The 17,782-nt window shown below is 40.5% G+C and overlaps 1 protein-coding gene across 6 annotated transcripts in view; it reads left to right on the top strand.

The window, feature by feature from the left end:
* Positions 1-10,872: 10,872 nt before the first annotated feature.
* eya1 (EYA transcriptional coactivator and phosphatase 1) overlaps positions 10,873-17,782 on the top strand; it is a 30,958-nt gene continuing 24,048 nt past the window's right edge. The window contains exons 1-6 of one of the 6 annotated variants that reach the window (XM_070927724.1): positions 10,873-10,996; positions 11,654-11,719; positions 13,079-13,156; positions 15,182-15,248; positions 15,630-15,775; positions 16,686-16,808. In XM_070927724.1, the coding sequence (XP_070783825.1) occupies positions 10,873-10,996; positions 11,654-11,719; positions 13,079-13,156; positions 15,182-15,248; positions 15,630-15,775; positions 16,686-16,808 (604 nt within the window). Of the gene's footprint in view, positions 10,997-11,653; positions 11,720-13,078; positions 13,157-15,181; positions 15,249-15,629; positions 15,776-16,662; positions 16,809-17,782 lie in introns of those variants that run through there. The other 5 variants (XM_070927725.1, XM_070927727.1, XM_070927726.1 and 2 more) reach the window with 5 other exon arrangements.

Genomic DNA, 17,782 nt, shown 5'->3' with positions numbered 1-17,782 from the left:
GTTAATGTTATATTGCGTATACTTGAATACTGCATGCAGAAATACATCTTGAACTCAAGGTAACATGTTTTTTTTGGGCCTCAAAATGATGTTGGTTGCTTTTTGTTTTTGCTTTGACTGCTTTAGCTGTCATTGTTGCTATGCAAGTTGCTTTTAAGTCAGTATTACAGAGTTCGCATGAAAACACAAGCAGTGGGAACAGAGGAGGAATGGAATAGTATTGAAAATGATCTTGAATTTCCCTTGGTCATCAGTGTTGCTTTGCTTCACCAAGGATATGTCTCTCTGTGCAGCTCGGTTATTTTCAACAGGAAACTATGCACATTGAATAACTCAGGAATATCCAGTACCTAGCACTTACAGAGCTCTTTGACAAATTGCCATCCAGCAAACTTAATGTCCCACTTGTGTCAGGGGCAAGGCTGGAGGGTGGGAGGTTTGTGTAGTTAAGGGTTTTTTGTATTTTCTCCTTAGTCAATAAGTGAACACTTCACCTAGTAATGCCTGTATAAATATATAAAAACTGTTATTTTATCCAAAGTTGTCCCAAGTTCAGATTTCCCTTTTTGGGGGAAGTTTTGGAGTGTAATGCTCTGTTGAGACTTATGTCAAAAAAGGAACTTGATCCCCCCAATGTGTGACATTGTATAAACACTGTAGTAGTTCTACCCAAACAAATTTGCAGCATATGCATATGAAAATATTGCATCTGTGTCACCAGGGTGTTAGCATTTTGTTTCATCTGCACCATTTGATCCCTTGTCACACCGTTCCTGCTTCTTTCACACTGTTTATGTATTCTTTGTCAAGATAAGTAAACTCACTTTGCCAAGATGTTCTCTTTTGTGGAACAACAAGAGGAAAATCTAAAACTTTCCAAGTACTAGGATTCCAGTTAGATGTACATTAACCCTCCATTCCTTATCTTGATTACGGAATCGGCCGTTTGGAAGAGAGTCTATTTTCATGTGTGTGAGAAGCTGAGTGGATAACCTGTTGGCAGTGGAGGACAGTGCAGATCTCTCTTCACTCTAAATTGCAGGCAGGCATCCCTGCAACCCCACATGAAGACCACTGAGTCCCATCAAGATAATCCTTAATAAAGAACGGCTTCACATTTAATCTTAGCTCACTTCTCAAATTTCTTACTTGATATAGTTTTTGGCAAGTGGCGTTTTAGCGCTGATGTCAGTCGAACAGTATCAGTGCTTCTTTTGTTAAGCTTTCATCTGGCAGACGTAGAAAGTTTTTATAGTTGTAGAAAAGATTATTATATTGCTCTAATTTGTACATCTAATGAGGTTTTCTTATGTTGAATGTGTCTTAGTGCCTCTTAAACTGTGCTATTTTATACATGTGAATATTTTTCATCAGAGGACCACATCTTGACAATTTAAATTCAAAGTTTAACCTATCTTTTACATGAGAGTGTTTGCATATAACAGCCTCTCATTTAATACTGTGGAACACATCACCAAACACCACCAGTAAAACTGCGAGGTTGATTGGAGCCTTGATTCAAAACATACCATACAGCACTGCATGCAGGAGGAAAATCTGAGTTCAGTCGTCGAGACATAAACAACTCTGGATAATTATACTGTGCAATTTGAAAATAACTCACTTGCAAAATTACATCTCGAGCTAATTTTATACAGCTGCTTATTGAAATAGAGAGCGACAGAGTAAATGTAGTAACTCAATTGGCATGTGTACCCCTCCGCTATTAGAAATAGTTACTTGAGAGTCCCCAAGCGTCTATTAGTCGATTGAGTTATCAAGAACCTGTTCAATTTGCAATATATTTCATGCTCAGATATTGAAACGCGAGCCTATGGATCCACCTGTGGGCAGTAGGTTTGGAAAATGAGGTAGCACTTGCATTTCCAGCACATCCACATCATTACTGCAGTGTATTTAAATCAGGAGCAGTGCAGCTCGGATCTATTTATGTCAGCTCCTTGTTGACTACTGCTGCAGAGGTTGGTTTGTGTTGACCTGCTTTCAGTGTGGGTTGTGAACTCTACAGCTGACTAATTTATCAGTTATTTTTTGATTGAAACAACAAGCAATATAATAATGAGGAAAAAAAGGTTTGAATGTGCTCTTTTAGTGACACACATCCCCTTTTTGTATTTATCATCACCCACTGACTAGTAGGTAACAGAGACGTACAAGCAGTGCACACATAGGCCAACCGCTAACACAGTATGCTATTCTTCTAGCCGTGGGTGTTCTTCTTCTCTCACCACCTCTTTACCATAGTAAATGTATGATTTCCTCTTACTTGGTAATCATTTTTCAGTATCACAGTTGGTATTTCACCCACAGTTTTATTATGTGGAAATTAAACACATTTTAAATGGTCCATTGACCTCTCAACCATTCATTACACAGAATTGATATTCTTGGAAAAAGAAAAAAAATGGCATGACATACTGAAGCAAAAGCTGTACAAGCCTCATCACCAGCTTGAATAAATCACCAGTTTGAGCTCATCAGTAGCAGCGTGGCCTTGTGTAGTAGCTTCGCACAGTTGAAATAATAACCTGGAGCAGACAGAAGGCAGTCATTACCTTGCACACAGACGCGGTGTGTATGTGTTGACGGAGGACTTCCACTAGACTGCTGTGGAGACGGACAGAGCCGAGCTGCTCGGCCGCTGTTAAAACCTCCGGCTCCCCATCACCTAAGCCTACGACCTAAACCCTTGTTTACCCTCCGAAGTCCCTCTGTGACAAAGAGAAATCCAGCAGCGACCTAAGACTCACAAGAGAGAGCAAAAAAAAATGTGGTCTGTGGTGAAAAACAGAGCATAACAAAAACAAGAGAGAAAAGGGGGGAGAAGAAAAGTGTGGGCCCTTGGGGTGTGTGAGCGGAGCCTGGTGTTCCAGTGGACAGGCAGGCCGGTGGAGAGATCTGCTATTTCATTGTCTTAGTCTCCACTGATACAATCTGGAGAGGGCTCTATTGCTTAAAGCTGTGAGTGAATGACATATGGGGAGCTGGTGTGAGGCTCAACTCCCCTGTGCCTCCTCCAGACCCAAAGTCTTCCTGTGAGAGAGCACCGAGCAACTTTTCTGCTTTTTCAAACGGCAGCAGCCTCCCTCTCCCTCCCTCATTCACTGCCTTTCCCCCGTCCCTCCCTCCCTCTCCCTCGCTCGCTCACTCTCTCTCTCTTTTTTTCCCTCTTCCTCAGACACTCACTAGTCACTGCCTGAAGCAGTAATCGGACAACTCTCTTTCTCACTAGGACTGGGTCTCCTGAGATACCGCGCGGGGCTCCATGGGTTCCAACACATAAAATGAAAAAGAAAAAAGTAGTCTTGTAGCTTACAGTTATTGTGCTACAGATTCTGCCAGCACCTGAAGAACTGTTTCAGAAAGTTTGCTGTCCGTTCTGCTGGACTGAACGATCTTTCTGTAGATTTTTTTTTTTTAAAAGAAGATATAAGAGGGGATAAACTCACAGGGATTCAACCATAATTGTAGTGAGTATGACTTTAATTCCTACGTGATGTTAGTTTACTAACAGTCTTGTCTTACCTCGTCTAATTTTTGAGTATTTCAGTGTGTGTGGAATTCTCTCCTTCATTTGATCAATTTGCATCAGCATTTAATTTTGCATATAATTCTCAATTAAAGCATTTATATCAAGTGTTTAATTTCTGCACTAATCTTCTTATGGTTTAAACCATCACACAGTACATCTTTATTGTTGTAAGAATCGTAATACTGTAGAGCTATTCAAAAATGTATAATAATCTAATGCTATCAACCAAAGAGGAAGGCTTTAATTGTCACAGGTCAGCTGTAATTCTTTGATGATGATAGATAGATAGAATAGAGAAAACAGTTGCTCTGGGTGTGTGTTTAGTTTTAATTTAAGTGAAAGTAAATGCAACTCACATCCTGATAAAAAAGTAATTTTAATATTATAGCATGGTGTTATTTAAATAGAAATTTGTAGTATATTTCAGTCTATTTGATAATTGCTAAAAAAATCCTCCTATACATTCTGTTTTCATAACACATAGAGAATGTCGAGTAGTTTTATAGATTTAAGAGTCCAGTTTGTCTGTATTTATAAATTACATTTTAACAAAAATGTCCCCTAAAATTTCCATCTTAAAAATTATGAGCTAAATTTTTTTCTCCACTCGTAATTAAAAATACCTTTTAAAACTGCAAAAAAGTTTGCTTTATTCGCATGGGAGAGTAATATCCTAGCTGCAAATGTATCCAAATTTCCTCCATTTGAAACACATCCTCTTCTGCTCGGCCCAGTTTACATTTTTGATCAGGCAAGGAAAACATACTGGTCCCTGCAGGAGTCCCTTTTTGACTGGCAGAACAAACACAACCAACACAGTTAAAGCAGTTGACATCTAATGCCATCTGCTGAGGCCAGGAATGCTGCGAGGAGACCTGAGAGCCTCTCAGCGTCTGAACCAAGACAACAGGCCTCGACTCCCGGCCGGGCTGCGTCTCCGCTCGCCAGTATTTTGCGTGTAGTAAAGATGACTCACCCGCTGTAATCACTAGCCTCTCTAATTGAAGGATGTTCTGGTTTAATGTTCTGTGTATGATCACAGGCTTACATCACAAGTCAGGGAATTAATGTGTGTGTGTGTGTGTGTGTGTGTGTGTGTGTGTGTGTATGTGTGTGTGTGAAGGTTTCATCTCTCTTAAATTTTTTTTTTTTTTTACCTCTTTCCTTTTTCATCCTCTAATTCCTGTCATTTTCAAACGCCTGCCCTTTTCGATGTTTAGAAAGGTGTGTGTTAGTAGATTAAAGAGAGGAAATAGAGAGGTTACGATAGGCTAGAGTGAGCCAGACTGCTTGCAGAGTGGCCTCCGCTCCGTGTAGACAAACATGGCAGTGTGTGTAACCGCCTGCTGCAACCATTCACTCACACAATAACCTTATTTATCCAATTAACAGATAATGAGCAGGCTGATTTGGGGCTGTTTACACTGTGTATTTGCTTTACGCAGGGAGAGATCAGGGTCTCTCTGCCTGGCTGCGGAGCTCCACGCATGTGTAGCAGCAGTGTGTACAAGCAGGAGTGGTCGGAGGTGACGGTGGCATTGTTTGCCCAAGGCCTGATGCCTTCTGTATAGATGTGTGTAGCCGGGCCGAGCCCTTGTCCTCTTCTCTCAGAGAGGAGATTGAAAATGGTGAAAGACACAGAGGGCTAATTGATCCAGCTTCACTGATTTTTGAGGAAGAGGGAGAGGCGGTAGAGAAAGAAGAAGGAAATAGGGGACCTCCTATTAAGTAGCCCATAGTGGGTGATTAGTGGGCAGGGGTTGTTTACTAAATACTGTGTGGTGTTATTTTGTTAACACGCCACTGTTTGGATCTGGAATATGTGGCTGAAAGAACAGGAAATGAGCTTTAAAGATTCCTCAATCCTCAATCACTAATATCCACTTGTGTGTTTGTTTGTAAATGGCAATATGTTTACGTTGTGCCGGATAAAGGAAGCTGCTGAGATGAAAATCTGAACAGAAATTGTATTTAAAGAGATCATGTGCATATAGCACTGTACAGATCATATGAAATGTTTTGCTTTTTGAAATTTAAAAAACTACCATCTGCAAGGTTGATATGAACTAATCAATTTTAGAATTTCCTCTGCTTCCTATGCTGCGTAGCTCATAATTTCATCACAGCCTGCACTACTACAGATTTGAGAGAATTAGCAATTAACAAGCCACAAGCATTAAAGCGATATAATCGTTAGGATTTGTCACTGGACTTTCTTTCATCTTGGTGTGTAAAGCCTCTCTTGTTCTGCGGTGGTCACGGTGGTGGGCAGGTTGTGATAAAATGTGCACCTTAAATCTTGTCGGATGGCCCCTCAAAGGCGAACTGGCCTTCTGGAAATAATTTTGAAGGTTGAAGAGCACAGTATTAACGGATTTAATGTAGCTATTGAGTGAATTGCCGGAGCACCGTGTCAGATTGAACTGAATGAGAGAGACAAATTGCACATCAACAAACAGGCACATCTGTTAATAATTGTGCTTTTAATTACAGACAAGTACAAAAATTTGAAATTGTGTTGTGAAGCACCATGCTCTTTTATAATTTGTCACCGCAAGTACCAAGTACAAACAAATACAGTGCATCTGTATAAATAAATGCACATGAAAAAATGTTTTGGTTCAAACATGTATTTTCTATTTTAAGTTTTCTAGAGCTAGAACAAACATATTCTCTTGTTTACAAAAGTGCCCTCTTTGTTCAAAATTACCCCACCATATCATTTCAAATGTAATTTATTAAAAATGTTCAATAGTCATATCTAAATGCTTGCCTGAAAAAACACCAAGCTATTTAATGTTGCATTTGTTGGCAGCCGTCATTTTTTTTCGGCCACGTATAGAGAGACAAGTGAAGTGTAGCATTTTGTAAACTGTGCCTAATTCCACTCACATCTGTGTCCAATTGTTGTGTGCATCTACATTCTTTGAGAGTGGATTTATTTTTCCTGGGCCACCATGTGGATTCAGCTGACTAGCTTAAGTGGGGATTAGTCGTTTAAAGATAGATTTTGATTAAAGCATTGTTTTTCAAAAGTTGTAACTCACAACACATGGCTTACATAGACTGTAAAATTCAAAGGACCATGGACTTTAAAATGAACATATATTAAGGATGACACAGGGAGTGCAGAACGGAAATAAACAAAGCATATTCACTCATTATTTTTATTTGTAACAGTAAACCTTAATATGTAAAAATACTAAAACAAATCTATTAAAGGTTTGCAGGTGATATAACCCTGTGAAATTGATAACTCTTGTCTGAATAGAAATGAAATATGTAGCAAAGGTGAAGGCGCAATTTGTGCCGTGTTGGACAGCGTGCATGCTGAGATGATCTATGCTAAAAGCTTGGCTGTGGCTGTGTTTACCTTTGGAAACGCAGGTCTTGAAATAAGTAAAGCGAAACAAAAGGGCCAGCAAACAACCGTGAGTGAAGCGTGTTGTGGCACTTCTTCTTCTTTTTTTCCCCCCTCTTGATGACACTTCCAGCGCTTCATCTAGCCGGGCTTTGTTCTTGTTAGCTTCAAAGACCTGGCAGTTCAGGTTGAACTAAGAAGCACATCAAAGATGCTGAATGCAGCCCCTTTTTTTAAACAATAAATATTTAGCGGCGCAGAAGAAAGACTTGTTTTTGCTTTTAAATCCCTGCCCCCCTCCCTTCTTCTCTCCCATCTTCTTGCCCCCCCCCTCTCTTCACCTGGCTGGTTTCACCTGCTGGCAATGGCTGAGACACCAGCATGGTAATGGCTTCATTGGCCTGCGCTGCTGAACAGAGAAACCAGCAACCACACACACACACACACACACACACACACACACACACACACACACACACAATACCACATCTCTCCACCACAACACACTCTCTCCACAACTTCCCCCAACTCTGTGATCACTGTTAATGTGCTGTGGCAAAATCTGTTTCTCTTTCTTCTTTATGGCTTTTACCTCTGTGGACTTTCTTTTCCATTTTTCTTTTACATCCGCAGCATATTTAAGTATTGGGAAATGCCAGGAGGAGGCACTGCAGTTGTCCACAGCGTCTATAGTGAGAATGAAATATAATGGGTTTTTTGCTAAGATGGCTGTACTATAAGCAGTGGGAGAGTAGGCAAATTGTAAAGCTGGAATGGTATTCATGAAGGCTTTGCCTTGGTGTGAAGAGCAAAGCCTGTTGAAAAAAAAGAAGAAGAAAAAAAACTTAAGACCATGCAGCTCAGGTTACCCAGGCTCATGTAAACAGTCAGCCATTAAAAATCATGCCAGGATTTTTGAAAAAAGACTTTATATGTCTTTTTCCTTTTTCCTGACCAGTTGAATACCTTTGACCTTTTTTGGACCCTGTATTCCCATGGTGGGCTGGAGTCAGGTCTAATATAGTGTTATAGCCATGCAAGTATATGGCTCTGCTTGATGTTTAGAGAGAGACGAGCAGAGCGGGAGTGGACAGCAAAATGTAACTGTCAGCTAAAGGAGAGTAATAGAGGCATTCGTAGCGTCATAGGAAACATATGTGGCTCCATATGCTCTCCGTGTTCTTGTTTCCCGTCTCGTTCATTGTCTGAGATGCACCACTGATCTGGGGGCCTCTAAAGTGCCCTGCGTGTGTGTGCGTGTGTGTGCGTGTGTGTGCATTTGCACCACTGATCTGGGGGCCTCTGAAGTGCCCTGTGCATAAGTGTATGTGTACACATGCAGACATACAGTCATGAGTTATGTGTCTCTGTGTGCTAAAGAAAAAGACATTAAAAAAAGACACGTTTTTGTGTTGCCACAGAAAAAGGAAAGATTTATATAATGTCTGTGTGAGTGTATATATTGTTCTCTCTCTCTCTCTTTCTGTCCATTGTGAATAGGCTGTGAAGTTAGGAAGTTGTGTATATTCCTGTGCTGTGCTGTGCCATGGCCCCAGGCTGGGGCAGGCCCGCGGGAAGCAGCCCTGACGGTCATTAGGACCTGTCAGTATGCCGGGAGGGGGAGTGCTGATAAATTTCAGATAGTGTCAATTGCAGATGAAAGATCTGCTGAAGATGCTAGGGGTGTCACGCTTGACTTGCCTCTGCTCAACAAGTCCCATCTTCCTTCCAGCAGCAGGCTACCTCAAGCAGGAAAGCGGGCATGCTCTCCCACCCTCTGCTGCCCCTCAGCCCCTGCTCTCCCCAACCCCTCACCCCTCTGCCTACCTTCACTCCTTCACCCCCACAACCCCTCCGCCCCCCACCCCTTCCTGCTTACCTTGGCTAAGCCGCTTTGCATGTTGATTGGGGGAGGGCTAATCCAGTTTGCAGCTGTCGTAGACCAATGATGAATCACCTTTCCGTCATTTGGCTGTGCTCCCCTTGCTCAGGGAGGAGGGAGGACCTGGAGGAGGAAACAACAGTGGAGTAGGGCTGCGGCTCGGAGAGAGACAATGTGCGCCTCTGTTCCCCCCGCAAGCCCTCTCTTCCCATTCTGCTCCAGAATAACAATAATGTTTTCTCAGACAAGCCTTTTTGTGTCATGGATGGCTCTGGACTGTGACATCGAGCTGCAATAACAAGGAGTGACATTGTTTCTGCTGGGGCAGGTGGAGGCAGAATACAAAAAAGGGAGTGTGGTTTGGGAGGACTCAAAGCCATCTAGGTCCAGGTAAGAGCACAGTTGAGCCAGTGCCAGCAGCATCAGAGACATGTACCTCTCTAAACAACTGTCAGCTTCTCTCAGCCCACTGTGTTGTCTGATTGGAGATAGCAAAGGCTTTTTAGCCATCAGCTAATGAAAAAAAAGGTTTGGGCAAAGGAGGAGAAAACAGGATTAAGTTGTGAGTGTGAAATGTAGAAATTGTGTTAGTTTATTCTGGACGATCCTTAATGTGCTTATATTTGTACCTCTGTGTTGTTGTATGCTTGGAGGGTGTGATATTTTTAGGGGAGAAGTAAATTAATATACTTCTGGGAAAAGGACAATGCAGCTTTATCATTGGAGTATGTTTGAAGAAGACTGTCTTAGCCTTTAACATAGTTTTTTTTATTATTTGTGATTTTTTATTACTCGTACCTTAGCCTTTTTGATTTGTAATGTAATGTCTAAAATGAGTTTTATTTTTTTCTGTTAATACTTAAATTGGATTTGAACCACAAGAAAGGACTACATTTGCTAAGCTGTACTGCAAAATATCATAATATCATAACATTATAATATCATCTTAAATAGAGTAAATGCATATCATAATTGAATCTTTTTATCTCACAATTCTGGTTTCTTTGTGCCATCTGATAGCACTCAGACTACTCAGACTTACTTGAGCATTTATCTTTGTGGCCTCGTGTAAAAGGCCAATGTGTATCGATAGCAGAGATACCCAGAGCCCTGGAATATAATTGGAAACGGCAGCATAATGTACAAAACATTTTGTCCTAATTTCATTGACTTACTATTGCAGTGGGAACAGTGGCAGAGACAAATGGGTCTAGAGTTTGTGGCCGTACTTTTCAAATCGCTCGTGCCGTCTTTCTACTCCATTGTCTATACTCGATCAAATCCTTTGAGCGCACAAATGAGAAGATAGAATAATGTTTTCAGTGGCGTGGTCTTTTGTGTAAACACAGAAACAATTAAGGAGCTTGCCAGAGCAAACACATGCCTCATGAGCTTCTCATCTGCCCATCACTGAGGCATGGGCTCTTATAATCAAGCAGAGTGCTGCACTTTTAACAGGCATATTAACCGTCGCCTCAAACCAGCAAACATCTGTTAACAGTCTTCCATACCACACAAAACAATATACACTTAAGGCCATTTTTGCTCTAAGATGCATCAGAGTAAATTGACAGTAAACACTTTGTGTTCCCGTCGTGTAAAACAGTGACTTGCAGTGAGATTGTTGTACTGAGAGAAATCAGAGACCGTCTTGTCAAAATGTTTACTCTTCATTTCATAGCTTGAGCTGTTTTTCTTTGTACACATGTGAGAGTATATGTGTGTGTCACATTTTGCCTCGTATATTTCTTTCATTTGCATGTGTTCATTTTGTCCTTGTCATTTGGCATCCCATAAAAATATCATTATTTTAAATATAATTGAATAAGTAAAAATGCAGTGAATTGTAGATTTTATATATAATTTTAATGGATTCTTCTTTTACTCAGAAACTCATTTATAATACTTTTTAACTTTATATTATCATCACTATTTTATTTATCTAAATCTGGACTGCTGGATTGTGCATATTGTGCACACTGCATTGTGTATGAGAGCGTGTGTGTCTTCCCTGAAACCAGAGTGAAATATGTAATTTGATTTGGTGTGTGCGTGTGTGTGTGTCTCATCAGGTCTATGGAAATGCAGGATCTAGCCAGTCCTCACAGCCGAGTAAGTGGAAGCAGTGAATCTCCTAATGGTCCCAACCTCGACAACTCCCACATCAATAACAATTCCATGACACCCAATGGCACTGAAGGTATGTGTGCCGTGCCTTTAGTGTCTGTCCAGTATGCTATTCTTACATTTTAAAATGGGCTGAGAATGGTGATAGAAACTGTATTCTAGCAGTCAGTGAAACTTTTTAATCTGACAGTAATGCAGCATAGCATTTATGCATTTGTGGCAATAAAGCGAATGCAAGTGTTGTTGTGTCTAATGTAGTTATTGTTATTAGGGTGAATTACAAATACTCTTTTGCAGTAATATAGTATTAAACAGCTAGAAAAACAATATTTGCAATGTAAATTATTTTGTACCATACTGACTATTTGCTGCCCTAGCATTTCTGACTTTAACAGTTCAGTGCTACTAGTAGTTGTTTTCCAGGGACTATTAGCTGTGCATTTAAGTAACCATGTAATTATTCAAAGCCCACAGCATGAAAATGATGGAGTTTTGCATGAGGTCTCTACTGTTCATAGTTATATTTACTCAGGTGATTCACCTGTGCTTAAATACGAGCCTTTGTTTAGTGAAGCAGTCATGCCCATGTCACAAACCAACATGAGGTATTCAAAACAGATCCCCCACCCCCGTCACATAATCTTCAGGTTAGTCTGTGCTTTGAGCTCAAGGACCCGTCGACATGGTGCAGACTGTCATGTGTCCCTTTGCCATTCTTTCTTTCCCATAGGTGATAACATCACAATGCTTACCACTGCAGACTGGTTGTTAGGTTCTAACTCACAGTCCGCTGCAGGTTTGTCTTCTCTTAGTGACACAATGAAAGGACAATACTTGGTGTTTTCCTCAACTCAACTGAGAACAAGAATGAAAGCAGTCTTTGTAGTTTACCTTTTCGAACCACCCACTTCACTCATAAGAAATTAAATTTGTCTCAACAAAAAAACAATTTAACAGATGCAAAATTGCCTCAACTATTGTGCCTTTCATTCAGAAACTCTTTGGTATTTGCTGTAATTGTTGTGGTATTCTGTTTCAAGCATGGTTTGACACAGACTGGACTTGAGTCCATTGTTAATGAATGGTCAGATTGTGATCTTGCATACTGTTTATTTTGTTATCATTTGGACGTTCCATGCTGTTTCCTGAATACAGAGGTTATTGTGTGCTAGTGTGTGCTAGTTTATGCATGCACCTTACCACTATTTTGTCATCGGTGTGTTGTTCAAAAGAATTGCCCCTCGTCAACATGTGTTTCTGCACTGAGCGAGCATAGCGGAAACATGTAAAACATGACAGCAAATGGCTTCTTCAACCATGAGGGATTCCACCGAGCATGACTTCCTTACCCACATTGTCAATTTGTTTTGCCAAAAAAAAGAAAAAAAAAATCCTCCAGCTCGCCTGAAGTGAAATGGATTGATTTCAAAGATTCCTGAGCTGTCAGAAAGCTGTGAAATTGTCTTTACAGATCTATCGCTGAGCTGCATAATGGAGCCAAGGTCAAACAGCGTTCGCTACACTCTTAAAAAGATTTTATACACTATACATTTCCTTGACATTTCAATTGTACTCGTACATCCCTACGGAGCTCTTTTGTATCTGTTCATTTAAGTACTGTTACACCAGTAATTTATCATTAAAAGTAAATTATATGTTAAATTTTCTTTGTAGAATGTACTGTCAAATTAGAGTTTGATTTATATTATTCTTGCAAAATAGTTCAAATTCAGTTTTTTTATTATTTCATAAGCTTTACATTAGGAAATGGCGCACATTTCTAAATGTAAAATGCTTTTCTCCAGTTTGAACGATAAAAGGATCAGTGATAAAGATAAACCTAAATCTGATAAATCACATCAAAAAGAATCTACAAACTGTTTGAAACAGATTTAATGTATAATGTGTTAATAAAGCATTTAAATGTTCCAGCATTATAAATACTGTTGGAATGTTGTTTGACTTCTCCTTCCTCTATGTTTTTATTTTACACTGAGTCACTTTTTGATGTATTTTCAAATCACAATTTGGTGAATGTGAAAATCTGAAGGCCTAAGGTAGTTTGACATTAATCTGATCTTTTTTTTTTATTTGTCTTTTTTTTTCCAGACTTGATTTGGTGCATTTAGTGACAATGTGGCTTCTTTGTTTGCAGTTAAAACTGAGCCAATGAGCAGCAGCGAAATCGCCACCTCGGTAGCAGACACCTCTCTAGACAGCTTCTCAGGATCAGGTGAGGTTGGAGGAGGGAGGACTGTTGTGTGTCTGTGCATGTGTGTGTGTGCACTCATGTGTCTGACTGCCTCACACACACACACACACACACACACACATACAGCTGCAGAACTGATAAGTGAGAGATGAGCCTAGAGATGGGTGACTGATAAGCTGGGCCCCAGGAAGTGTCTGCAGCTAAAACACCATTATAGTGTGTGTGTGTGTGTGTGTGTGTGTGTGTGTGTGTGTGTGTGTGTGTGTTTAAGAGCAAGCGACTCTTACCTTACCTTTGTCAGCATATTTATATGCTGTGCTTGCTTGCATGTGTGTGTGTGTGTGTGTGTGTGTGTGTTAGCACTGCTGGTTCCCATGCCAGTGAGGACTGAATTATGACCTGTAATGCACTGAGCCTGTCTGTCCAGTGGAGTGACATGGCGTCCCAGTGGCCCTCACTCTCCACGGGCTGTTACCCTATCGCCCTGTCAGAGCCAGGGTTTTCACACCCCCCTCTCAGCACGGGAACATCACACACACACGAATGCACATAAGCACACACACAGGGGCATCGCTAAATAAAACCAAGAGCTCAGTATAATGAGCATTGTAGGAATTGTAAAAGAAATAATCACTAATGTGATAATTTCTTAGCTTATTTCTTTTTTCCAGCCACATCAGTATCTATGTCAACCTGCAGCACTCTCTTATATTTTCTGTAAACATGTATTAACAGTACTGCATCCAACTGTGCATGGTATTATCTTGCTGCTAATTTTCCTGTATTTCCTTAACTGTTTAACTAAGTACTTGATACTTAAAGCGAGAAGCGCATAAATCAGTGCTACGACTGACAATATTAATGAAATTTAGTAATCGTACACCCCATATCCTCCACAGGGGAAACCCAAAGCTCCGTTCAGAAGAGCAGGTTTTGTCCAGTGGCAGGTGCTGCTGATGTGGGAAAAGTGTTCAATATTAATAACGTGCGTGAGGGGTTACAGCATACAGTTACATACAGTTAGCGCTCCCCCGCAACCAAATCCCTTATTTTACATGTCACGACCAATTAGACAGATGTTTCAATACTGTGCCACTCCGCTGCAGTTTAATGCAAGTAATGCAGCAGGACTGTGACTGTTGCCTGAATTGTTCTGCTTTTTGAGTGAATTTGATAAAGTGTAGATGTATTATCAAACTTGAATTTATTTAATTCATTTATAAGGCCATCTGTTGTGTTTTATTCCAAAATTAGATTTTCATTTTCAATAAATTATGCCTACTATTTCCAAAATGATTAATTCAATTAAAACCAATAATGGTATATTTTAAGTACAACTGTCAAGTTGGTAACAGAAGTCATGCAGGCTGGTGCTCTTGTGTGTGTGTCTTTTGTTTAGATTTCTTTTTTTTTTTTCAGAATTTATATTTCAAATTTTGAAACTGAAGCCTGCAAGTAACATTTCCCACAACACTAATATAAATTCACATTTTCCAATTAATAAAAGTTTACTCGAGGTGTTACTTCAAATAACACTGACGACTGAAAAAGCCCACTGGGGATTTCAAACCAAAATTGTACTTCTGTGAGTTATTTGTGGCTGAACGTTCACATGTTATCAGCACCGTGGAACCACATAGTCGTACGCTTAATGAAGGAATGATTATGCAGTAGCACTCATTACTTGCAATCAGTGATGTCACTTCCAATGTGCTTGTGGCTTGAAAGGCCCAAGGCAACCGAAGCTACAGGCCGAGACTGATTCAGACCATCCTGTGTGTGTTTACATCAGCGGTCGTCATAGCAGCCCAGACATATCAGAGATACGCGGGTCAGCAGAAAAACCTGATGTTCTTACCTGATTATTTTACTTCATTATTGCTCTCCGGTTTTCAACCTTAAATAAGGTTACCGAAATAAATAGAGTAATGCAGTGTAATTACTGTTTCCTTGGAATTCAGAAGTTCTGTTGGCAAAAGATAATATTTACCTTATTTCTTAATGTTTAAATATGTGCTTGCCTCTTTTCTTTTCAACTCTCCACAGCTATTGGAACCAGTGGCTTCAGCCCAAGACAAACTCACCAGTTCTCTCCACAGATTTACCCTTCCAAGTAAGGCTTCTTTTATTTTTCTTTAAAAAATAAGCAGCATCCAACTTCATTTGGATCTTTAATTAGATCCTTCTGCTAGATCGGGGGGTTTTCAACAGGCTTTGTTTGCCTGGATGTCTGCAGCTTGTGCACTCTGAAATCTGTTGTAATTATTACCTTGCAAAAATTTACTTTGCCATTTATTGTTCTTTCACTATGTATATGAGCTGTGCGATGCTATCTGCCTTACAGCTTGGCTCAGTGTTTAAAATGAAGTAGCACAATCACAAGGAATTTGTCAGTTAGCAAAGTTTGTGTTATGGTTTTCAGGGTAAAACATGGTCCCCTTTTTCTTCCTGCCTTCCTTTCTCACTTTTGTCTTTTGTTTCTTTTTTCAAATAGCAGAACATATCCGCATATTCTCCCGACCCCTTCATCCCAAAATATGGCTGCGTATGGGCAGACGCAGTACACCACAGGAATGCAGCAGGCCGCAGCTTATGCTAGCTACCCCCAGCCTGGCCAGCCCTATGGCATCCCAGCCTATGGTAAGATTTCTCTAACACACATCATGGCTTCGTCTTGTCTTGCTAAAAGATGCATGTTAATAATGTTGATGCTCTTTACATTGTATCCATGCATAGGGGGAGAAAACTACAGCTAAATATTTTTCCTTCCTGAAGGTCAAGACCAAGACCTTGCTCGTAACAAAGCGTGTTCCCAGAATTCCTCCAGTAAAGCAAGAGCAGCAGAGATGCTGAGTTATTGTTTAGTGCCTGCATATTCTTCTCCACTGCAATAAAACAAAATTTGCTTGTCAAGCTGTTCGGATAGATCTGAAAGATTGGTGATAAAAATCTGAAAACAAAAACTGGTTTCCTCTGGCGTTGCAAGAGAAAGCACAGTACGTGGCTCACTGAAGGCTTTATTTGTCCAAAGTCTTTAGAGTGTTTTGACCCTAAAAGACTCTCCAATATGTGGAGGAATTTACACTGTTTATTTGAATGAAGTCCTGCAACCTACCGCTGCATAGAAACTGCATCGTGACTGATTTTATGTAAGCAGTTTAACTCCCAAACACAAACAGAATGTTTTATTACTTTTGCATCTTTTCACAGATGACCTATCTTAGATGATGATAATAATAATAATAATAATAATAATAATGACAATAACATAAAATCAAACAATCATAGTCCTAACATGCTTTTTGGTTTTACAGCCAAGAAGACAGCTCCTTTGCAGTGAGACAGAATTCAATATTTCTAAACAACTGATGATAGTAAAAATCCATGATCAGATAATCAGTGCTCATCCATTGTGATTAGTGTGTTATGCTAACAGACACAGGCTGTGTCCCTTTGCTGTGTCCAGTGTAATTCAAACCTGTGTGTTGACTGTTGTCTGTGCATCAAACCGATCTGGTGTCACTAACTGATTTAGGTCCATTGTGGGCAGGCATAAAGACAGAGGGGGGTTTGAGCCAGTCCCAATCCCCGGGACAGACGAGCTTCCTAAGCTACAGCTCTGGCTTCACCACGCCGCAGACAGGACAGGCCCCCTACAGTTACCAGATGCAAGGTGAGGACATCTTTGTGAATCCCTCATCTTTTTCCCTGTGCATCTTCACAAGTCAGTTTGTATGGTGTCGAAATGCAGCGTGAGATGCCATCACTCTGTCTTTAAGCTGGCAGCATGTACAACTTTACAGCTATAACAGTTGAAATGGCTAACATCATGATGTTGGCTCACCAACAATCTAAATACACGGTGGGAATCTGGTTGCTGGTATGTTTTTTCCTGTTTTGTTCTCTCTGTGTATCTATTTCTGTCCTTTGAACCTCAGTGTCTAAGTACGACATTATTTTGCCATGTGTTCCCTCTGCTTAGCCCATCCAAATAAGGTTTATTGTACTCTTATAAAAAAAAAGATTAGAGAAAAAAAGTCCCTGTCCCTGATTTAATAGCATGTAGAGCCAGACTGATTCACAACACGGCCCTCTTCCTCACCCCAAAAGACGGTTGCATCCCGGCGGTCGTTATGTGCAGCCACGACGGCTGCCTCCCTCTCCTCTCCTCTTAAAAGAATCAACACAGATGGAAAAATGGCAGGCACTTAGGAGGCACCAGCTATGTCACTCCCCAGCCTTTGTTTTTTCTCTCCCTGTGATCATATTTGTATTTGTTTAAGAGCTGAGACCTTAGAGATTTATGGCCTTGAAACCGATAAAGATGAGTTGTTGTGCCCTGCACTCCCCCTCCTTTGCTCTCTCTGTCCATTCAAAGTCTGTTTAAATGTAGATCAGGCCTTCTGCCATGTAGTGTTTCTATGACTCTCTGTTTGTATTGGTTCAAAAAGCCTCTTTTCCACCTGCACTAGGCAGGGACAGTTAGTTAACAAGTAACATAGTCTTTGCGTTCTGTCCTGTAATATCTAATGTGTGACAGTAGAAACATCTCCACATGTTGTTGAAAAGCCTCCAGAGCATCTCACAATAAATAACGCCAGCTCAGCAGCAGATGTGGCGCGGGGAAGCCTCTTTTCCACGCCTCTT

Source organism: Enoplosus armatus, chromosome 21, assembly GCF_043641665.1.
Source record: "Enoplosus armatus isolate fEnoArm2 chromosome 21, fEnoArm2.hap1, whole genome shotgun sequence".
Lineage (NCBI taxonomy): Eukaryota > Metazoa > Chordata > Actinopteri > Centrarchiformes > Enoplosidae > Enoplosus > Enoplosus armatus.
The sequence above is the reverse complement of the archived record's forward strand: the minus strand, read 5'-3'. Positions and strand labels throughout refer to the sequence as shown.